We start from the raw sequence: 24,590 nt of genomic DNA on the forward strand, positions 1-24,590 counted from the left end.
ATTTAACTGTGGTAGAATTACAGAACATAAATGGTCTGATGATTAATAGATGTACCTGCTATATACTGCAGCCTAATAGTTTTTGCCATTAAAGCCCTATCTTAACATCTTCTGGTTTGGATGTGGCTGGGGAGAAAAGACTTGCTTGTAGATTTATATCACTGGTAACTTACACCTTAAAACACTTTGTATAATAATTTCACAACACCATCAATATACCGTTCAGCAACATTAATGAACTCGTCGGAGAACAGTGGTACTTGTGTACTTGAGCTTCCCGAGGTAGCCAGCTCAGCAGATTTATTCTTTCTGCTTAAGGCTGTCAAAAATAAATTCAACCCAACCTTTTTTGGTCAGAAATAAGACAGTGAATTAGATCTTTATCTTCTTTCTTCTCCTGTCCTGTTAATTTCTGGCAGTGGTAGAGGGACCAGTAAGAACTGTATTTTTTAAACACTTCTGATTTGTGGATGGGCAGGTGGCAGGAGGAAAAAAAAAGGCAAAAAATAACAGATGAACAACAAATGAACAAGAATGAAGAAATAATAGCATCCAACATCTGTTGCTGTTTGTGCTGAGATACTCCAGAAGATACTGCAGTATTTATGGAAATAGTGTAAGGACTGTTTTGAAGTGCAGCTAATGGGACACAGACTGCTGGCTGGCAGGCTTCTTCACAGAGTCCTTTCTGCATTTTTCCTATTCCACCCCACGCTTCAACCTGACATCAATGCTTTCTGGACCGCGAGGAGGAGACGTCAGGACAGAAAGGAGCTAAGCAGTGAATTTATCCTTGACTAACCAGTAGAAAGGAAAGCAGTAACTGTTTCTGCAGGTGGATTAAAAGATAACATGGGCAGATGTCTGAAGGAGATGTTGGCAACACCGACGTTCCAGGTAGAGATGAGCTGTCTTCAGTAGTTCCTGTATCTATCTGATGAAACCTCTGATAAAGAAAAGCGTCCAAAATGTAGTCAGGTTTTTCCATAATCATGAAATGTTTCCTCAGAGCTGGGTTAAGGGAGCTGCAGCATTTATCAAAGCTGGTTTCTCTTTCCGTATCTGGGAGTGTAGACAGAGGAGTTTGCATGTGCCTGCGGTACAGCATGCGGCCATGCCCAGCATCCCTGCTACTGCCCAACGCCCCAGCAAGAGCTGACCTCACGAGATTGCTGGTATTTTCCGCCTTCTGAGTGGGAAAATACAGGGAGAGTTCACTGCTCTCAAAACTGGAGGTAGGAAGACCCCAAAGACTGGAAATCTGTGGGGCTTTGGGGGGGGTTGCTGTATTCTGGTTTTGGAGGTTTTTTACCCCTGGTAGCTGCCAATGCAGTTCCTGCAGAAAACAAGTTGTTTGCATATTGAATTGAGCAAGCAAGGCCATCCCCTTCCTAACTAACATTAGTTCTTCTAAGTTGCCTATATTGTAGCACCTCTTTTTGTTCCAGAAGTCCCTTCACTTCACAAAACTTCAGAGATTCCCAAATGCATGTCTCTGCCCAGTCTGCATTGGGTAAGAAAATGAGTAAGTATTTGAATACATCATAGCTGAAGTATCCAAGTTGTTCTGATCAGTAAAGTATTTTGAGACCAGGATGAGATGCCATTTCCAAGCTTGGCATTTCTTGGTGGAGAATCAAGAGTTCTCTGAAATAAGTTTAAATAAAGCCTACAAATTCTTTGAGTGGCTTCAAGCCTGTCTCTGTTAGCAAAAACATCCAACACCAGAGAATACCAAAGTTTTGAACTTTTAGCATGTGAAATTCAGAGGCAGGAGGGGGGAATAGCGAGGTGCAGGCATTCAACGGAAAACAGTTTTTAGGGTGTGTGTTTTTCTTTTTAGCATTCGTCATTAAACCAAAGATATCAACAGTTGACCCAACCAACAGCTGCTACATCATAAAAAATGTTTGTGTAGCTGGTACATGTAACTGCTCCCTGCACCCTACACAAATATGAGAAAGTCTTAAATATCAGAAGATATTTACTGCAGACCTGTACAACATCTTAGAAACTAAGGAAACAATCTAGACCTCCACCGTCTATAGTAGCTGAATAATTTTTATGTCTTTCCTCATACATCTTATGCATCCTTGTGATAATATGACTTATTCTGTGGAATTAACACATGGCCCAGAGCTCTCCTTCAGTTCTACATTTGTACAACTGAGTTTGACCTAAAATTATTGCTGAGACTTCAGGCATGATTCCCCTCCTTTGTACAGTGGAGAAGAGATGGTGGCAAAATAGAACACTGAAACCACTGGAAATGGCAGCACGAGCTACAGGAGTCAGATACCAAGTGTGCATAATTTTCTATCCAGGGAGGTTACAGTAGATTTAACGAGCGTATAGGGAGGAACGTCTACTCTGTTTTGGATGATCTTTCTTCTCATTTTGGAGAGAGACAGAGGGTATTTTCCTCATGCTGAGCTCATACAGCTCCCTGAGGAAAGAGCCTGTGCATCACTTTTTTCTTTCCCTGTACTAACAGGGTGAGGATGTAGGAGTTAGTACCATGGTGGGTTCTCCTACATGTTCTTCCTGCTGCTTGCTGTGCACCAGAGAGCCAAATTCTGTACCCGTGGTGCTTCTTTCATTCATTTCTGAGTCATTAACTTTCAAAATGCAGCACTTCCTTGAGAAAACACATGGCAAGAGCAGTCCCTGTGCTGCGACAGCCGTATCTGCACATCCAGGATGACAGCAAAGGACCAAAATGGGATCTTTCTTTATTTCTTCTCTGTGGCCTGGCATTTCTCCCTGAAGGCCCTAGCTAAACTGCATCCTATTCATGCCCCCATTACCAATCTATAAAATGGACACACTGTTGTGTTTCTTCCACCTATTCATTTTTATCTTGCTCTTTAATACCAGAGCAGAAGATGTAAGAGAGAGGAGCTTTCATCTGACGCCCTTGACAGGTACTTAGACAAGAGATCAAGATCTTAGCTGGGATTTGTAGGCAAATTTCAAGGAGTGAGGATTTGGCCTGAATTATGCTTTAACTTGTAAGTTATAATATTGCTGTCTTCAAAGATGTTGGGGTGATTAAAAAAAACCTTAAATTTTTATGAAATATATAAAATAGTCACAATGATGAGGACATGTTTTATTTGGGGTATTTTCTGTATACTGGATGTACACTGGACTTAGTCTGTTTTGGTGGCAGGCACTTGTCACTGGATACACAGAGATTTCTTTCCTCCTTACCTAAGGAGGAATGAAAAATTCAGAAGTAGCAAATCTAGAATAGTGAAAAATGCAGCTTTTAAAAATAATCATGGGAGACAACAACAAGCATGTTTGCTCATGTCCTTTATCTCAGTCAGCTAATCTTGCAGAATGTCAGCTTGTATAGAAATAGATTTTTACATATGAACTTGTTACATCACTTCCTAAAAAAAGAGTATTTAGCTTGTACTTAAATAGCACATTCAGACCCTGTTTATGCAGTATTTCTGCTGCAAATGTATGATCCTTGTTAGGTAGCTAAGCTCTGTGTGAAGTTTTAAAACTGCAATGTATTTATTTGCTGCTTACTGTGTGAAAGATAAAATACAAGAGTATCAGATTGAAATCTTGATTTTTAAAAAAAACTTAATTTTTTTAAATTATGAAATCGTTTTCTACCATTTTGATCTTTACTGGTCATAGGGAACAATTTTTAAAAAAAGATTTGCTAAAAGCATGTGATACAGAGAAAACAAAATCTTCTGTGAAATCCATCAAATTAGTCATAGTAAAGCTGAATTCAAAATTTAAACTCCATATTGCATCCAAATGTAGCTTGTTTATTTTGCTGCATTCTAACAAAGCTGAGAAACTATCAGATTTAAGTCCAATGAAATATCCTTTGTCTCACAATGGTATTTCAATACATGCTATTAACTCTTCCAAGTCAACTCGTATGTAGTCCCTCCATGTGATTTTTAGGAAGAGCAGAGACAACAATGTGTCTTTGGAGGTGCCATTTTTCAGCTGATATGTGAAATCAATGTCCTGCCCATTCGTGGTCATTAAAAATCCCATGGCACTTTTCTGCAAGAGTAGAGGCATTGACTCCCAAGTCTTGGTGAAATTCCAACTAAGTAATTATTCCTCCTGATGCAACCTTCCTTTTAAAGCTAATTCAATGTTCCTCTTCAGCTGTTCTCCCCTTCTTTAAGTGGAAAATCCTTCATTTCCCTTTGTAAACTTTTCTTTAGTTCTGCTTTATGCTGACAGTTAGTAGCCATCTTTTCTCTTGCTACATCACTGATGCATGTCTATGCAGTAGCAGCGAGCGTGTGTGCAGGCACGGACCCCTACAATTTAAAAAGCTGTTTATTGATGGTTTGGTTAAAAGCCGTTGAAATTAATGGGACATACCCCTTTACGTGTAGATGTGGTGCTTAGGGACACAGTTTAGTGGTGGACTTGGCAGTGCTAGGTTAACGGTTGGCCCTAATGATCTTAAAGGTCTTTTCCAACCAAAATTATTTCTATGATTTTTATGAGTTGGTGGTTACAGGAGTCAGCAATACTGCAGCTGAAACATCTTGCTCAATGGTATGTTTTGGACTCCTCTCTACCTTGATTTTCTCGTGTTGCTGACTGTAGTGTAGAGACTTGGTGGTATGGTGTCTGATCCCTGTCTGCCTGTTAGGCTGAGACAGGAAAGAGTGGTCGAAAGCATCAGGTGCGCTGTTTGTCCTGGCAAGCCAGATTTGCCTGTGGGGCAAAACAAAGAACAACTTCACAGCTACGCAGTAATTGGAATTATTTCAAGGCAGAACTTCCTAGTTACCAACACCATTGCAATTTGTTACACACATCGTATCAGCACACTTGGCATATTGTTATGCCCACAGTGGATATTCCTGGAAAAACACGTAACTTTTCAGGTGATCCTCTCAAATATCTCATTTCTCTTCAACTTGTACTTATTTCTGTTCACAGAATATACCTCCTGGTATAATTGATGCTTGTGCCAGGTGCAAGACTCTCTTTAGTATAGGGTTGGAAGTTTCACCCAGACAGAATCACAGAATCATTAAGGTTGCAAAAGATCTTTAAGATCATCAAGTCCAACCACCAACCCAACACCACCATGTCCCCTAAACCATGTCCTGAAGTGCCCCGTCTACAGGTTTTTTGAACACTTCCAGTGATGGTGACTCCACCACCTCCCTGGGCAGCCTGTTCCAATGTTTGACCGCTCTCTCAGTGAAGAAATATCAGTTTAAACTTTGGGGTTTTTTTGGTGCTTCATGGAAAATGAGCATAAGTAATAGAACTAACTGCTGCTGCACATCCCAGGGAATCAAATGGGTCACGGTCACCTGTCCTGGAGAAGACAGGACCTTCTAATCCTCCTGGTTGAAACAATACTGCTGGCTCTGATGCCTACAATCATGACCTTAGGGTTTGGACACTTCAGAAGTTGGAAGACTCCCATACTCTGCATCTTGGGAGTTTTCTGCTTGCATTTGTGCTGCTTGCTCAGTAGCACACCATACAGATCACTTCTTAGCTTTGCCCTTATCCCTGTGTCCTTATCCTCATATGCCTTGGGAGCCGTAGGCGGGCTTTATCCCCTCCCCAAAGTGTGAGCTGGACAAAGGAAGAACAGTGACATGATTGCAGGAATGTGTTGCTGCCTTTCTTTTTGCATCTTCCCCAGCACCCCGATAGATTGCTTAGCTTGATTCCATATCTTTCCCTTTTCACAACAAAAATAGTTCTTGATGGAGACCTAAGGTGTTCCAAATCACCAGGGGACATGATCCTGCAGAAGAAAAAAGTGTTTCTAAGCATAGTCTTGACTTGCATGATTTGAAGTCCGTACTTGCTAAGTTTCCTGTCATGCATCCAGCAGAATGCACACAAGATTACCTCAGTCGCCCTTTGAACCCCTGCACTGTCTCTTGTGCCTCAGTTTGCATCTCTGCAGAAGCACGGTGTAAAGTATTAAAGCAGACAAAAATGCTGCACAGTTAAACCTCAGAGCTGTGTTGTGCCAAGCCCTGCACGTAGGTGGGTAACAACAGCTGCCAGTCAGCCTCTGAGGGAAGAGCACCATATGATTTCTCAGTGAACAAAACATTTAATACAAACACAACACTTTCCAAATATTCTGAAGAGTTTTCCTGAAAAACTTTCTTTAAACAAAACTAATAAGCAGTAGTCTGTTTGCTGATCTTCATGCAGACCTTCCCACTTCCACTTCACTATAGGGTTCTGACTAAAATATTTATACTTTCCTGCTTTGGTACACATCCTACTCCGATCCTACGGGAAGGATTTCTCAGTCTGTAGAGAGAAATGACAAAATGTGTGTGGTGCTTGGTTCACCCACACCGGCTTTTTGAGTTTTGATAACAGCTATGTAGCCCTTTCTGGAGGGTGCAGAGCCTCTTCAGTAGGTCCAAGCTCCTTACAGGTCTAACGAACAATTTGTAAACCCACAATTTGATTTTTTTTTTGCAAGACCACATGTGATGAGGTAGCATTTTGGGGTGCAGACTGGCCACCCAGCACCCTCCTGGCTTCAACAGAACCTTCATCTTCCATACGTACAGACCATGCTGCCCCAGATCCGTCCTGCACCGCTGAGCACAAAGTGCTGGGACATTGTAAATGACCTTCCTGGAAATGCTGTGGTTGCAGTTCATAATGCCACCCTCCACGTAACAACTTTTGCAGGGTCTTTAGCCTTGTTCTCTTCTGTCCTTAGAGCTGTTATGCATTAGCTTATGCCACTTGCACTTCAGTGGGATTCAGGGCAGCCCTGACAATGAATTTGGGGTTGCATCCTTTCTTTTTCAAGGTCATCCTTTCATGTCATAAGCAGGATGTGAAAATACGTGGTCTTATATTCATTTTCCCTTTGAGTATTTTCCTTCTCTTGTTTTTATCCAAGAAAAAAATATTTTTTTGTAGATACAGTAAATTATGAGTTATGTTTATTGTATATGTCATTTGGGAGTACTGGAGACCTGAAAATTGGTTGTATAAGTCTAGCTTAAGTTTCTTGAAATACTGCAGAATGAGTATCCATTATCTTTAAATAAACTTTAAGGGTTTTCTTGATGAGTAATTTGCTCCATAAGATTTTCTTTTTTAAACCCCCATGAAATATATTTATAGAGCAGTGTTTCAATTCCTGATATTTATAGGACACTTACAGCGGACATTAACCATCTTCAACAGCCCATGTACCATTTATCCCCAGTGACATTGTAGGGATAACTGTGTTTGTTTTCTAGGAAAATATTATTTTTAGTTTAATAATCTAAAGGGGGTTTTCATTTTTTTTTAATGATTTAAATGTTTACTGAGTTGATGAGAAACAGTGAAATCTTTGGATAGTTGGGAAGTAATGAGACTTCTCTTTGGCCTGTAAGTTTTAGAGTTTATTTGAGTTTGATCTCTATTTCAAAAATCATTACCTAACACATTTTTTTTTAAATTGGAATTTGATCCGATGAAATGTGAAACTGGCAACACAATTAATTACATTAAAAATGTATATGTTAAAGGCCTGCAGCATCTCTGTTAAAGATTCTGATCAGATTCAGATTTTTACCACTGTATCGACTATTTAATAATTATTTTCATAAGGCCAACATCTCTTGTAGAGAGGGTTATTTAAGAAAAATGAAAATCTTTAGAAATTTAGATGCACCAATCATTCACTGCTCTGCTCAGGAGCTGACTCCTTTCCAGTTGAACATCCTCTTTTAAACATAGCTGCTTCCTTCTTGAGGCTTCCTGCAATACCCACCTGCGGTTTGCCTGGCTGTCTCTTTAAGCTACATGAGCAACTGCTGTTTTATAAAATGTGCTCCCGTACCCTAAAGCAATAAGGTTTGTGCTATTCTGTTATTAGAGCAATAATAGGTAGCTAAAGGAAGAAACAAAGAAATGCCCAGCCTGAATTTTTAGTCCAGGTTCTTTCCCCAAAAGAGCATTTCAATGAAAGGAGATGGTGCCTGTGATTAGTGGTGGAAGGGAAAAATTTCCTAACTGTTGGAACCATTTAGTGATCTAGTTCTTTGACAGGTTACAGAAAATATCATATTAATTCTTTGAACTGTATAAGTTATGAGTAGGGCTTGAAAATAAGGTGGTATGACACCAATGTGCAGGAGTCTAATGAAAATAAAATATCTAGAATGTACAGCTGTATCAAATTGCCGCATAGAAACCAAGTCCGTATTGCTCCACTCTAATTTCCTTTTCTTATCACTTCCCATTCTCTTCCTCTTGCCCCTGGCTCTCACCTTTGATGTAATTTATATCATGGACTTTGTTCACCACAGGCGCCTGCTAAATACCCACCCGTCTGCCTTTGCTGGGGTGGCAACTGGCTCTTCTGAGAGGGCTTATATATCCGTTGGTCTGTTGCTGAATGTGTGCAAGAAAAGGGTGTGAGCCGCCTTTTCATTTTTGGTTTATTCCTCTTTGCAACCACTGAGCACGGTTCTGCTCTGTGCCTTCTGAAGCAAAACACTGGGAGGTTTAAGGCAACCTTCTGTGACCAGCAAACTGCACAGCTTGAGGATAGAGACTCAAGGAAAATGCAAAGCCGTGCATGTTTAGAGGGATCATTTTATCTTCTCTGACACTGTAATAGAGTCTGCAATTGCCAGTGTAACCATTAAGGAAAAAGCTTGGGTTTCACTGTGGGGTGCTTAATTTTAAAAATGAATAATTAAAAAAAACCAAGACCCTTGTAGCTGCTCATAGTTCATATAGCGCCAAGAAGCATGGGGGACCTAGGACTAAAGAGGAGCTCTGAATTATTTTGTTTTTAGCATAACAACTCTGTAGCTGCCCCATCAAAAAAAAAAAAAAAAAAAAAGCCACTTCAGAACATGGTAAAGCTCTACAAGAGCCTTTAACAATCTTTTTTTTTTTTTTTTCCTTCCTTTGGATTCATAAAGAAATTAGTCTTGGGGGCTCAATCTGTATTTATAAGGTTTATACCCTTGCAACAAAGATGCGTAGGCTTGGTTCCATACTTAGAGATCACTAGATCTGTGGTTTTGGGAACTGGTAAGGCAAGGGAGATTTTCTTTTTTTCTCTCTGTATGCAAAAGTGGATGGAAGGATTTTCTGTTCGCAGCTGTAAACAAGAGGAAGAAAGTATTATGTCCCATACCCAAGTTGGAAGCTATAGACATGAAATTTTGCAATTCAGATCTCAGCTGAAGCAAACAGGGTACAAACTAAGCAGCTATCTTCCGTGCAGCAAACTTAGGACAGAAATTTCATAACTGGACAAGCAAAGTATGAAATGAGATGGACCTCTGGTCAAGTGTAGGAGAACGAACCCCTTTATGCCTCCTTGCTGTTGCTTTTAAGGTCTTTTAAGTGGGAGAGAAAGGAGAAATGGAGTTATCCGCGGCTGTTTTCCTGATGTTTGGATAAGGTCTAAGCAAATGTGCTGGGGAGAGGAGCAAGGACATGTGGTGGTGGTAGATCTGGGATGTATTTTAAGGACTGTGTACATAGGTGATCATAATGGATTTAATTGTGCTTTAATGTGACATACCGGTTACATTAGCCCACTTTCACTATCTCACACTTTCCCTCAAACAAATTGCAAGCCCACAAAACAGATTCAAACAAGTAAATTGGATTAAAAATCACATATTTGGAAAATAACTGTTGCCTAATTGCACTTTTTTTCAGTGCATGACATGGTTATAAATCTGCCTAATGTCTTGCTTTTGCTGCAGCACTGAAAAAATGGAACTTTTTCCACTGGAAAATTGGCCCATTGCTACGTTTTGGCTATGTAGGATCATCCAGTGCTGGCATTTAAAATAGTGATAATTTTATGCCTAAAAAATGAGTAATTGCACCATTGAGAACTTCAATCTTTAGATCACACTCCATCATCTGTTTTTCACATTCTTGTGTATATGATCACGCAGACGTCACATCCACAAATGACACATTTGCGTATAAAGCTGTGTATGTGTGTCTGCGCGCCTAAAAAATACAAGCACTATAAAGGCATCTTTAAAATGTTATAGCTTCTTTAAACAGGAGGTAATTTATCCTCATTTTGTGTCTTTCAGAGAGACTGCCACAGAGTTATCTGGAACATTACCGAGGTAAGAAAGTTGCTCTCTACTGCATGTGCGTATCAATGTCTGGAAGGTGCTGAAAGAAGCACGACCTTTTCAGCCAAAATACGATCCTTTCCCTAAGGAAAGCTGCTGGGACAGTGAGAACTGGAGGTGCAGAGAGAGGAACACACACTACGTGCCATAGACAGACAAACGACTGTGAAATACTGGTGCAACCAAAAGCACACAGCTCAAAGCGACACGCTGAAGCTGCTTTGAGGCTCAGCGCAGTTGTGCACCTGACGGGCACAATCCCAGATGTGCTTTCCTCCAGCTGTGCAATTATACCCATTGCAGGTGGTTTGGCTTTTGCTTCAAACTGCACCTGAGGGATGAGGGGAGAGGAACTTGGAGGTAGGAGGAAAAAACACTGTGATCTTAAGGCGTTTTCATTGGGAAAGCAGCTTAGACCAAATTCTTCTACGCCGAGAAAGCTTCTCATAAAATAATATAGACAAGACTCCCAGGCTGTGATAGAGGTTGTTCAAGAGACGCCTGCCTACGTATTGTCAGAGGATGCAATAAAATGCTGTAATCATGCAGATAGACAGAGAAAAGGGCGGAGAGAAGGGAAACAAAAAATTCTGATATGGTAATCTGTCACTTAGCAGAGATGCCTGGTGAGCAAAAAAAATGGTGTGCTCAGTCTTCTTGCATCTTCTGCCACCAGATTTGCTTTTTGAGGTGCCGAGGTTTTTAACGCGATCGTGGTTTGGGGGTTTTTTGCTTTCCTCTGATTAATGCCAATATTGTACTTCATACAATACATAATGTTAAAAGGATATTTCAACAAGAAAATCAGTTTTCTTTAAGCATGGTAATAAATACAAGTTATTTCTGCTTTTAAGGCAAAGAAAAATGTCTGTCTTTCTTCACGGTGCGAGTGGTGTATATTAGTTGGCTTGACTGTGTTGTGAAGCTGTAAAAATGTAGATTTTCACTGTACATGATTTTTTTCTCCCTTTGTTGTGTACCACCTTGTTTTGTAGGTACAAATGTGTAATTTATATCAGTTGTTCATTTATTAGACACCTTTCTTCTTATGACATACCGTCGCTTGATATCCGCAGTTGTGCAATCAAATTTGCTGCTGAAATTTTGCGAAACGTTTGAAGTGGTGACCAATGATCAGGCCTACCTGACACATAAAAGACTTTATTCATTGCAGAAGAATTACAATTCTTCATAGATACAAAAAAAAATTAAAATAGAGATTCAGTAGAGTAGCTGTCTCCTTGATGAGGAATGTCAGTAACACTGCTTAGCTGTATCTTTTACTGGTTTTAGTGCTAGAATATTTCCAGTTTGACTGCATGTCCCTAATTGGTTAGGTATTATATGACTAATATACTGGAAACAAAGTCCTTGTACTGCAGAAATTAATTCCATTTTAAATTAACGTTACAATGAGAGATATAGGTGCTTGAATAAACATCCAGTTTCATACTTGTCATTAATGATTACCTAAATGTGTTTTTTGAATTATTACCACCAGGCTTTAATTTCAGCTGTGGCAAGACGTCACAAGTGAAACTCAGATTATATAAGCAATGTGCACAAGGTGTTGTAATTGTGTTATAAATATTAAAACCAATGATCTTGTCTTGATTTAAAACAAATGTTTACAGCTGTGCGCAGGTTGGCTAGTCCTCCAGCCTTCTCGGGATTCACCTGTTCCTGCATTTCTCTAAACAAGGAGTTCCTTGGGGTTTTTAATCTTATGTTGTGATGTATTAACCTAATATTTTTTGTTCTTTCAAACATCAAGTGAACCATTTTGCTATTATTAATTCATAGCAGTGAAACAGTCTAATTTCCCCACCAACACCACATCTTCTTCCACCCTCACCCTGCAACTACTTTATAGCATATAAAATTTTAGGCGTTGCACCTTGAAATGATGAGACTAATAACTGCTTTCCCATAGTCACTGTGCTTGTTGCATTTTGTCCGATGGGGCAGAAAAAGCCACCTGTAATCCTAGAAATCTAACTCTCATTTGTGCAGGCAAACATGATTCCTTTTCTCAGGGCAGTAATGACTCGTGGACGTATTTGTGACCATGGTTGATCAAATCCTTTTCAAGGATTCATAAACCTGGTGAAAGGGTTTTCACAGAATCACAGAATCATTAAGGTTGGAAAAGACCTTTAAGATCATCAAGTCCAACCATCAACCCAACACCACCATGCCCACTAAACCATGTCCCGAAATGCCACGTCCACACGTTTTTTGAACACTTCCAGTGACGGTTCACTGCAAGCTCTGTAGGTGTGAGCAGATGTGCCTATACTTGGAATATTTTCTCTGGCTGTCAGAAAGGTTTAGGTGCTGGTGGCACTAATTTTTTGTTGTCATTAAAAATAAAAAGAAAAGGGATAAAAAAAATTCTCAAAAACCCCCTCTGAACTTTACATAGTTGAATTAAAGAAGAGAAGTTAGGGATTTGCACCTAAAAGGCTGGTAACTTGTTCGAAGTTACAGAAAAGAATCAAAATATTCTTTTCTGTAACTTTCTTCTGTCATGACCGAGAGAAGTTGCTTGTGCGCATTTTTAAAAGCGAAAATATAACAAAGTGTCTTGGTAAATGGTGACTTTTTAATGTAGCCCTTTTCCATTAAACACCGCTGATTGATCTCTAATGATTCTTTTTAAAAGGAAGAAGAAATTACCTTAGATCTTGCCACTAAAGAATATGTATCATTGATAAGCAAAAGTAGAAAAATCTGAGTTGGTGGACATCACTTAGAAGGAAAGCTAATAGATTAACTTTGCCTGTAGAAAGATATAAAAATATTCATCACAATTATATTGTGTCAGTTCTAATTTACGACTTATTTCTGATGATTTTGGGAAGATCAGGCTAGAGAAGGAATTGAAAATTTAAACTTAAAATATGATAAAGAAGCTTTACAATTTTTATATTAAATGACATTATTATATCTATGAATGTATATTGTTTTTTCGAAGAAAGGCTTTCTGTGTGAAACAGCACATCAAAGAACAGATCTTCACAAGGAAAACTTTATAATAATATTAAGTTGTTCATTGCATGACCTATTTAGACTACTCAGATACTTCTTGTTGTAGACTACTTAATTAAATTTTAAATGGAACATGATAAAGAAATTATACTGGTGATCTCTAGAGATTTTAATACCCTATTTGGATTTTTACAAGAGTGTAGCGAAGGCATACTTTAAAATTTAATAAAGGTCTGGCCTATTTTTTTTTCCTTTTAGTTGTTCTATAGCTGCTATGGCAGTCGTATTTCAAACTGTATTTGCTCTCAGCATTAGATAGATGATGCCTGCAATAACAGACCAAACTAAAAGTATTAGAAGAAATATAGCTTAACTTGAGAAATCCATCTAAACATGATACAGAACAATTAATTAATGAAGATAAGCTCCTAAAATCTTGTGGAACCTAAGCTTGTAACCACCCTTTTTCATAGACCGGCATCTGAGCCAAGCGATGGAAGGGAGCAGTAAATTAGCGAGGTGGAGTGCGCGAGCACGGTGCAAAGCCCTGTGGGCACAAGGGGGATGATGTTGGGAGCTTAAATGAGAAAATACTCAGCTTCAATATCAAAGGAATTATTTCAGTCTCTAGCCACTTCTATTTGTTTCTGTGAAAGTTACTTTATATTTAAAGAAGAACAAATATTTTAAATATAGACTAACCACATGGGTTATTTATTTGCTTAATACTAGGTTAGCAATGATAACAGAAGTAAAATTTGGGCTACTTTTCCACTTTTATGTAGTGAGTCAATTTTACATTTCACTCAGGGGAGAAGTAAAGATTAAATGGTCACTTCCTCCTCTAAGCTGTTCTTATTTACTGCTAAAAAAATTCAAGAGAATAATTTGCGTAGGTATTTTTGATAGAAAAAATTGCAGAAAGATCTCTGCAGCCCCTGCTTAAGTCATGAGCATAACTCAGGAAAACTTGTACTTTGAGGTAAAGGCCATCTTAAAACTGTCATTTAGAATTTTTTTTTCAAAGGGTGGGAGGAATTCTGCAATGAAATATAACGGCATGGATACATTGATGTGAAAACAGTCAAGTATGTTCAAAATGGAAATTTAAATCTTTAGCTTGTCTTAGAATTGTAATAATTTGCAAACTGTATGTATTTAAAACCAGTGGTCTGAAGTAGGGTACAAATTTTAAGCCCTCTTGAGTCGGGGTTTTGTTCTCCACCTTTCCATAAATTTCTTTAATAGAGTCTAAATTACATTTGCTGTAGAAACTTATGCTCTTACGTGTCTACAGCATTTTGAAAATAGAATTTAAGTACTGAAGTCACCTTGGTACTTTTGAAAAATGTGAACCTGCAACTTCACCATTATTTAAATCTAATGCAACTAAGCTTTTATCTAAAAGGAAAAGAAGAATTGACAACCCACCATATGACAAGCAAAATGAAATCTCTTGATCACTAACTGTCAGCAGTCTTTCTAGTGCCATTGTGTTAGGGAATGATATGTCTTCCAAGAAGCTAAGTACACAAGGATTTGGATCATTTCTGTCTTGACAGCCTAACCCAAGTAACTACTTGTAAGTGCTTGGATGAATTATAAAATCTATGTGGCTCTGTAGAGAGAGTTAATAAAACATCTATGAGCATTTTAATTACTCTAAAGTGAAAAGGATTTTCTCCTGACAGTAATAGGGGCACGGACTAAAGACCTATATGACATCTCAATTGCGGTCTTCACTTGTTTTTCATGGACCATGGGGGCCGGGGTTAGCTTCGGTGTTTGCTCTTCTGGTTCCCATCAGGTCTTCTGCCGAGCAATTTCTCTCCCTCTGAGAACACATGGTTATACCTTTCCTCCCTCATGCTTCACTTACTGTGGATGTCCTCTCATGTCACTGGTGCTGCTTTGCCAGTCATACCAAGCTTCAACACCCTTCCACCTACACCATTTGTGTCTCTGCCAATCTATGACAGAATTTTGCTTACCTTGATAAAACATTTACTGATGTTTTATTTCCCCTTAAATAAAGCAGCGATTTGGCACAGTCCATTTGTGACTCTCACTTCTAATGGAGAAGTTCTTCTTTCCACCTCCAAATCCCCTCCCAAAACTCAATTTCTTTTAGAGGCATAGAAATAATAGGCCAAGAAAACGTTGTTCATCCCGGGTGGCAGGCAGTAGTGGCTGATAGCATTAAAACCTCTTCAATGTCAAACTGTATGCAGCTAACCAGACTGTGTCTTTGGAAATGATATCATCTTGTATCTTTTCTGAAAACACATCATTAAAAAGTAAAGAAAACTACTCCAGCCCTCGATATTTAAATGTTCTCAAGTCAACTGTCTTAAAGAGCAGGTTTTCCATAATTTGGATGCCTGCCATTTTCTGAAGAAAATTATTATTTTAAATTCAGACTTGAATTTAACTAATCACTCCCTTAAAAAAAAAAATTGAATTCTTATGTTTGACCTTTCTCTATGCCTCAGATGCTTATTACTAAATACTGTTTTCTTTCATCTAACCTTGGAGTTGTTTTTCTGTGCTGCAAGTAGGACTGTGTCTTACCCATTGTATGTGCTGTATAGGAATGCCCTGATGTTGTTTGGTCTTTCTGAGGTGCTGTACCATAAATTACAGTAATTATCTGGGATAGTAACAGGTTTGACTTTATTGTAAGTGAATCTGGTTTTTTTGAGGAAATAATACATAAGCTGTGTCTTCACTATTCTGATTTTTAATTTTTTCTAAGTAAAGCTTCAATATCATTAAAATGTGAGATGGAGTTATTCCTTCTAGTAGCTGTCAGCATTTTTTTGTTGTTTTACATCCATTTTGAAATATGTTTTTTACAGCTAATGTTAATCTGAAAACACACTTACGTGCCATCTGATCCCTTTCTGAAGAGATATTTTTAAAATCTTAAGAGGAGCCTAAGGAGCATAGAGATGATTATCCATATGTGCTTACTGATGACTTGCATTCAAAAATTACTAAGATACCAGTGGCAGGATTCACATTGCCTGAACTCAGCTACCACAAAAGTCCTCCGTCTAAAGAACCAGGGGAGAAAGGAAGAGAAATAGGTGCCTTATCTCAGGGTGAATAACCTTGGGGAATTGTTTTCCTTTCTCCATTGCCTGAAAGTGGAGCCTGGGGGAATAGCACAGACTAGATGTTTCACCTGATGATAGCTTTAATTTAAGGTGAGTCCTAGCAGCCTGAGTTCTGTAAGTGTTGAAGTACCATCTGACGTAAGCCAATGCCTGCTGGAGTTTTGAGGACATTGGCATGCTTAACCTCAAAAAAACGTTCGATATTTGGTACTTAAGTCCTAAATATAGACTCTGGGAAGGAGGGGGGAAGGTCAGACAAAAACGATTGTTAGACTTGGTATGGCTCTGACCCTGAAAGCGGTAACTCTTCTCACAGTGCAGAGTCCTCAGAAATCACGGATCACAGTCTTGAAATGGTTCCTAATTATACGTAGCCTTTGAATCTTAAAATGAGTGTAAGTGATTTTACTCAGTGACCTGGGTTTTGAACCCACGGCCATTTTTCACCAGCGATTGTGAGCATCTCTCACAAACATTAATGAATTTGACAACAGAACTTTATCTTAAAAGTCTGCTAGGGCTTATATTTTTATTCCCTATTGTAAAACGTCAAAACTAGCGACATATTCCTTTTTTTTTCCTTTTATTCGCCTTTACCAGACTTCCAAGCATCTTTTTAACTCATCTTACAAAACATTGCCTTCTAAACGTGCCCGATGAGGAAAACGTGCAGCAGAAATGAAAGGACTCAGATCTCTTTAATTTCCATTCCTGAAGGTGAATTCCAAGATCATGATTATTTTTATTTATACAGTGCCTAAAGAGTGCTAAATACTTTATGGAACAAATAAAAGACCTCTTGTAAAAAGCACGCATTCCTATAATCTAATTTTAGTCTCAAATCAGGCAGTATGAATGCTAAGCAGCAGGGCTTGAAGAAAAACGGAAGGTATATGAGGGCTACACTAATAAGATCGAGCAGTTTTTTAGGTTCATTACCTGTTCCACTTAATAGCGCTGTAATATCTTACTGGTTTAAGTTAAATTTACATTGGTCTGGGGAGATCATCTAGCTGTCGCAAGAATGGTATTTCTTGGGTGTGCTCAAAAAATGAGCCTCTGAGCAGCAGTTTGAATGAAGATAGAGAAAAGGACCATTACAGACGGCTTTCGAAAGGCCATTCTAGTGTAAGAAACAGCAAAGGAAACCTACTTAAAATACAAAGCTTTTTCTCCCCCTCCTTGCTTTATTTCCCAGCTCAGTTGAAATACTTGTGGTCCGAGTTGGTCCTTTGTGTGTGTCCTTTGCTTAAGTGTTGTTTTAGCACTTAAGATCATCAGAACAATGTTATTTAACGTCAGTGCAAAGGATGAAACTTGTGGGAATAACTTCAGTTGTAAGTAAGCATTTGTGCAGGGGGGCAAGGTGTATACACCTCTGCTTCTGGAGGAGCAGCCCAGCAACTGAAGCCAAGGAGAGCGTTGTTAACATGGCAGAGATGAGAAGCTTTCTCTTAGTACCTTTGCTACAGCATAGGCAAGGGATGTATCATGTACTATGAGATATACGTGTATCATATGTTTCATAAATACTTAGAAATGAACTACTGATAAACAGGGGTTTTTGTGTGTCATCCTTACGATTGGTCCCAGAAGAGCAGTAGTAAGATACATGGATGGGACAGCGTCAGGAAACCCACACTGATACTCTTAGGACAGCAGAGACTGGTTCGGTGCTGTCTTCAACTTACGCTGCCTTCTGAGCATCTCTTTTATTTATGAAATAATAGCTATTGTAACATTTACAAGCATTACAATTGTTTGAATATTCCAAAAGATTTGCTATGAATTACGAGCAAATCTTAGAGAATTCTTAGTAAATTATTTAAAGAGATTTAAAAAAACCTCAAGAACCTAACACATTCCCCAATGTTCAAGGTTAACAGTTTATACGTCATCTACATTATATTAAAAACATTTTTACTGGAGTCCATAAATGTTGAACATTTTTAAAAGGCAATGATCACAGTGGGACTAGATACGTTACATAAAGCCAAACACAAGACCTGCAAGCAGTAATTGGTCACTGTTTTTTTATTTTTTGAGGGTGCTGACTTGAGATTCCTCCTGTGAGACGGTGCAAAATTTTCCCATCTGTGCCTTGCCATTAGAAGCAGGCAGCCCCTAAAGTTTTCCTGTGGTCAGCAGAAGAAGACTGTGAGCCCCAAACTCACGTGTTCAGAGCAGCGTCTCACAGCGGTGCTGTAACTCTCTCACTAGCAATGATGCTTTGCCAGTTTGGAGCCACCGAGGACCTACCCCACTTTCTGTGTACATTCTCCCAAGTTGTGTCCTACGCAGCACTTCCACAACAGCAAAGTGCCCGTGCGGCTTTTCTCTTAGATGGGCTATAATGGAAAATATTTTTCACTCAGACCCTCAGAGTTTTTAGAGCTTTCACATCATTTTCTGCAGGGAATATTTAAGCCTCAGCAAAGCCATGATGTTGTAGAGTGGATGCAAATTGTGTCTGTTTGCCGTAATCTAACCTTAATGAATGTTCGTGGAGAAAGGAGGGAAAACAAGACACCAGACTTCACCTAACGCACAGAAAAGAGAGAACTGACTTTCAGCCCTTTCTGATTTTTTTTGCTTCTGAACTTCTAGATATTCGTGTCTCAGTGGTCCACGTGCTTGATTTTGGAGAATAGTCCTGCTGATATCAAAGTGATTGCACAGGTCAGTGCAATTTTAACATGACTGTTGCTGCTTACTCATTGCTGTAAAATGAGTATCATCTGATTTGATCCCGACTTTGTCGCTAAGACTATAGACAGCTCTACGTCATTAAGAAGAATATACACATAGAAACTTGGGTTTGGTAGCACCCTCTTGAAACGTGAACTGAGAATCATAAAGTGGAAGCCTAAAATAAGGGTCTAAATGACTTCTAATACTATTTAAATACATGGTTTGAGTTAATCAAAAGTATTTGCCAACTGCGAGTGCCACTGACTTTGGCTCAAAGGGCAAGTGCACTTTTCTTAACAAGGCTATTCATTCAAGTTCTTAAATGGTGGCTGTGACATTTAGGTAATATTCTAGGGCTTGGAGTTCAGGAACCCATCTTTTAACTAGATGTTCAACAATTATTTCCTTTGTTAAGATTTTCTGTCGGGGGTACAGATGCACCTGCACCAGTGTGCTCATGGATGCCTGTGGCTTGCCATGGCTCAGTCGCTGGTAGCTTTCATTCCAGGATCACATGATGAAGTAAGCAGAAGTTCCTGCAACTAAAAAGTTTTATTTAACAAAAATGAAATATTATTATTCATGTCATGAGTAATTGAATCCCCAGATGTTCTCATTCTGTATCAATGGCTGGGGACAATATGACTCTAGATAGACTATGACAACATGAATTGATTTCTTCTTTCTCTTTTTTTGTTTTTTTTTTTTTTTAATTTTAAACCTGCAAAGTGACTGTAGGGTTTTTTTTAGCTGATTGCTTGGAGCTGACATTACAGGCTGTGCAGCTGTAAAAAAGACCTCCTCATTTTCATTGAGAGTGAATAAAATAAAATATTGCAGAAATAGCATTGCTTTTTCCCCGTCCTGCCCCTGCAGAAATAAACAGAGATAACTTGGATAAAGCAATTGAATTTGGAAAAGCGTTCGCAAGAAGAGATGGTTGCTGCTAACTGAATATTCAGAAGGTAATAATAAAAGTAATCACGTTACTAAGAAGCCACCTGTTACTTTCTTCAGTTTTATCTAAAGCATAAAGTTCACTTTTTTGCTCCTGAACTTATAGCAGAGAGGGAAGTCCAGCTCTTTAGAAAACTTATTATATGCAAGGTAGTAATCCCTTATTAAACTTTAGTAGAAAAAGAAACCACGCTCGTTAACGTTTCTAAGGCTGTTAAAGATGGATGTTTCCGCACAGAAACAGAAGTAGCAAAACTTTAAGTGCTCGTTAAGGCATGCACACACAGGGCATACAAGCAATAAGTCTGTTTTGCTGAACTGTGAAATTGCACTGAGTAATTTCTCTAATAACAGAATAGATAATGCACCTCTGACCCCAGAGGAGCTCGGGGCTCGGCGCAGCCGCTGGCCCTGGCATCAGCAGAACGTCGAGCAGCCAAAGCACAGCCGCACGCTGGGCGGTGGGAAGGCGAGGAGAAAGTAGCAACGGAAGAAAGTTGAGGTGCAGCTTGTATAAGTTCTGGCTGATTTAGAACTTCAGAAAATGATTAATGATGACGGTACTTTAGTTTATTGATTCCCCTCCACCTCCATGACCTGTTCTTCAGAGGAGCTGCACAACTATGTCCAGAGCTGAGTGTTTGGACATCTTCCTGTGTATCTCCTGCTTCCAAAGGAAGTATTCAATCCACTATGAGTGTACAGTAACAGAACCTTTTAACTGGCATTTCATGTTAGCTTTCTCTTACAGGAATGATGCAGTGGTGGTGTTTTTCCTCTGTGTTATGGAGAATGCCTGTGGAAATAACAGTTCAGTAGCTGGAGCAGGAAAAAAAAAAACCAGTATCCCTCAGGATAATACTGCTTGTGCAGAAATGGGAAAAGAAATCATATAAGAAAAGCATTCAGTTAAAGCAGCAACTTCTATCTTCTGTTTCAAAATTGCAAGGTGAAGAAGAGTGTTGTGGTTTAAAGGGGATATTGATTTGGCTGAGCTATGCATGAACTCGTGCCACAACCCCAGTTTTATTCGGGTTTCTGAACCTCTTAGAATTAATGCGGGTGTTTTAGATAGATTGTTTGATGTTTTTCTGTAAAAACAGTGAGTCTGATGAGTGGCAAGTAATTGAGGTGATTAAATAAATGAATAAATAAATAAATATTTCCTTTAAGGACTGAGAAAAACTTTGTCAGTTTTACTTTCTTGTAGTGCTGTATAGTCAGAGCAAGGCAGTGTGAGACTCTACCTCATTTCTCCTGCCTTCCATTTTGCCTTCCGAGTGATCCACTGTCTTCAGCGGCTCCATCAGGTAATGTGACATAAATGGGAGATAAATTTCCATTATGAGCTGGTCTTACAGTGCCAGGAACGTAACAGACATTTTTAGATATTCACCCATTTGAAAGAATTCAGAGCCCGGGCAGGTGTTGAAAATCTGGCAGTCAAGCTTGGCTCACTATTCTAATGCAGGTTTTCAAATTTTCATCTTAAGTAGGTGCTATTTAATTAACTTGTTAATAAAACTTAACTTATTAACACTGCAGGGCCTTGGTAGTGGGTGCTGGGTAATAGAAAACCTGTGGCAGGAGCTGTTTATCTTTAGAGCAGCGTAAGAGGAGTTGTTCAGGAGGAAGCCAGTGGTTCATCTGGTATTACCCAGCAGCTGCTTGGAAAAAGGCTGGCAAAGCTGGGAAGAGGCAGCCATGGAAAGAAATATCTGCAGGAAAATCTTCTCAGAACGTAGACAAGCCTTCCCAGCGATAAGATGTTTTATACCTTGTTTTCTATGGTTTTTAGGACTCTCATAACTTCTGATATTCTACCTTTTCAAGAGACACAGAAGTCCAGTTTTCTTCTGACTTTCAGCTGTGATGCTTTCTTTGGATGACCCAAAACCAAAAACGCGTTTCCTTTTGTAAACTCGCTTTTGGATTAATTTAATTCTGTGAGACAAGGCACAGCTTTAAAGAATTATGGCTAGAGTTACAAAAACAATAAATAAGGAAATAAGGATTACCAATAAGTAAGAAAAAGCCTAAAATTCCATTCCCCTCCCATTTCCCTGTGTTCTGCATGCATCAAAGCTGGTCTCTTCTGACCTTCTAGAGGCTTATAAGATTTATGGTCTCTATAAACTTATGGTGAAACATCAAGTCTCATAGAAGAAAAATCAAACTGTCTAAAGCAAGACACACAAAACAAAAGCCCAAAACCTCACCAAGCCCATCTTTGGTATTATTCTATTCGTGTAAGAACCTCTCAGAGTAACTAGAGCCAGTTGCATGTGATTTTCTTGCATCTGGCACTGCCCGTGCAACGCTCACCAGTGGTCGGCAGCTCTCAGGCATGAGATGCATCAGCCATCTTTTCCTTCTCTCACTATGTTTTTTAGTCTTCCTTACATTCAGAAATTCTCAAAACGTGCTTTCCAGAATAAATCTTCTCCAACCACCAGTCTCTCTTACTGGTATTTCCTGATTGAAAAAAAAAGGGGTTTTATCCCATATCCCATATCTGCATTACGGTGCTGAGACTTGATAACTGATACGATTTTATAATGAAAAATCCCACAGGGAAGCATGCAGATGTACTTGGAAAGGTACTGACACTTTGTGCTTTATTTGTAGGAAGGGTATGAACACTTTCTCACCTTCTTTTTAACAGAAAAAAAATTAAGTTAATAAATGGACTTGTGTCTCTTGCAAAACTCCTGAAGATATGTCCCAATGGTGGCTGAACAATGTACATATGTTGAAATGGTGCTCTGCAAGGTATCAGGCTAAAATTTGAAAAGATATCTGATCATTGATGATACCACTGTCTCCTTTCTTTCAGCTAAATCTGTAGCCTTTTGAATTTTACGTGAGTGCTGCAGCTAGGGAAATTCAGCAGATGCTAGTAAAGGGGGCTATTGATGGCATGCTCCATAGTGGAAGGCTGTCTTGTTATTGAATGCAAATGTGACTTAGATATGGAAATCGTATTCAAAATTTCCTCAGTAAGACTTTAATATATCTAGAAACTATCTTAAAGCATTTAAATAAAATGTTAATTGAAAGTATGGAATAGTGTTATCAAGCACTTTCAAAGAAAGCTTCAATTCCAGGCACGTAACAAGGAAGCAAGCGCTCTGATCTAGTCAAACAGAACCTCCCATGGTAAAATCCTATAATTGTTTTAAAGTTCTCTAAAACCCTACATCTCTGTTCTCATCTCATCCCACACACTGTGAGATTCCTTATGTTCCTCACTCTCCTCTCTCAGAGCTGACTTTCTTTGTAGCCTTCTCCCACTCCCAGCATGCTGCCTTCTCTCACCTCCTACGCGTGGAGCTGCCTCCTGCTGCCCATACAACAAGCACTTCTCTACACATCCCAGCCCTTTCCTTTCCTTGAGCTCATCTGTGTCGAATTCCCCACGAAGCATTCAGGATGTCTTGCCCTGCATCAAAATCCAGAGAGTGAACTTTGTTTCCAAACTCAGGAAAGCTCGGTAATAAGGCAAGCAGTGAATTTTGATCTTCTGAGAGCAATCATCAGATGGAGCAGATGACTGATCTTTATATTTAAAAATAAAACCAAATCTATTTCAAAGAATAAAGAGAGAGTGGTTGAGCTAGGCTGCATCGCTCTGGTGCTTATGGAAATGCTTTCACAAGTGGAGCGGGGCAGTCCTCAGCAACGTTGACTTCAGTGGTTCAACTTCAACCAACCCAGGTCCAATTCATCAACAAAAACTTGAAATTAGTCCTAAGAGCTGGAAGTGTGGGAACACAGAAGCACAAGCATCTCATGGTTTTGATTGTTACTCCTTACCTGCTCATGAAGCAGAGGGGTTTTGGAGGTATTTGCTAAGTTACCTTCCCATCTGCAGATGGTGTGCAACAGTGACAGCAGCTGTTCCAAAAGCGAGCGTGAAGGGAGGTATTATCGCTGCTTAGCTATGTTTACAAATTTGTAACAAGACTACTATCTAAAGTATGTTCTTTTGCGACTGCATGCAATATGTTGTCATCTAAGGGCTGCTGGATTGATGGAAGGCATCAAAGGGAAGCAGCACAGAGACATTTCTCTGCTTTGGAGTGGTTTCTTTCTTCCAGAGCTTATGTGAATCTCGTCGGTTTGGGCAGAGGTTGCATGGATTAACACTATAACCTGTGACTTGTGCTCCCATGACCGGGGGAAAAGGCGGCCACATGACTGTTCAGCTGACAGGAGTTTACTGGGTAAGGCTGGGGAAGTGTTTGAGTTCAGAAAAGACATAGATCTATATACTGAAAAGCAAAAAATAAGTAGAAATTAAGTGCATTTAATTTTTGCACATTGAACGCAGTTTTGATGGTAGAGGAAAATCGCCAGCTAGGAACGATTTTTATGGTCTTTTTTCACAAATCACTACAACCACAAACGGAAGGAACCAGCCACGTGCCGTGCCTCAGGGAGGCCATTGGAGGACTGGGATGCTCTTGTTTGGCTCCCGACCATCTCTCCAAGCAGCAGCGATTCAGGAAGGCTGTGCTGCTTTAACCACGATGCCTCATGGGTATGACCAACGTGCACAACCCATGTATCAACCCAAACCATACATGAGGGGTGAAAGTTAAGATCCTGCCCATAGCCTTCTAGTAGAAGTTTCTCAGTTTCAGTGTATCCTTTCTATTGTGCTTTACATAAAATTGTTGCCATTGAAGATGGGGTTTTTTGCTTTGCATCT

At 39.3% G+C, this 24,590-nt stretch overlaps 1 protein-coding gene across 3 annotated transcripts in view; it reads left to right on the plus strand.

The window, feature by feature from the left end:
* CELF2 (CUGBP Elav-like family member 2) overlaps positions 1–24,590 on the plus strand; it is a gene marked incomplete at both ends in the record, with an annotated part of 372,062 nt that overhangs the window by 55,554 nt on the left and 291,918 nt on the right. For all 3 annotated transcript variants that reach the window (XM_082009660.1, XM_082009658.1, XM_082009649.1), the window contains one exon: positions 10,074–10,109. In XM_082009660.1, the coding sequence (XP_081865786.1) occupies positions 10,074–10,109 (36 nt within the window). The remainder of the gene's footprint in view (positions 1–10,073; positions 10,110–24,590) is intronic.

Source organism: Phaethon aethereus (genome assembly GCF_964289735.1).
Source record: "Phaethon aethereus genome assembly, chromosome: 1".
Lineage (NCBI taxonomy): Eukaryota > Metazoa > Chordata > Aves > Phaethontiformes > Phaethontidae > Phaethon > Phaethon aethereus.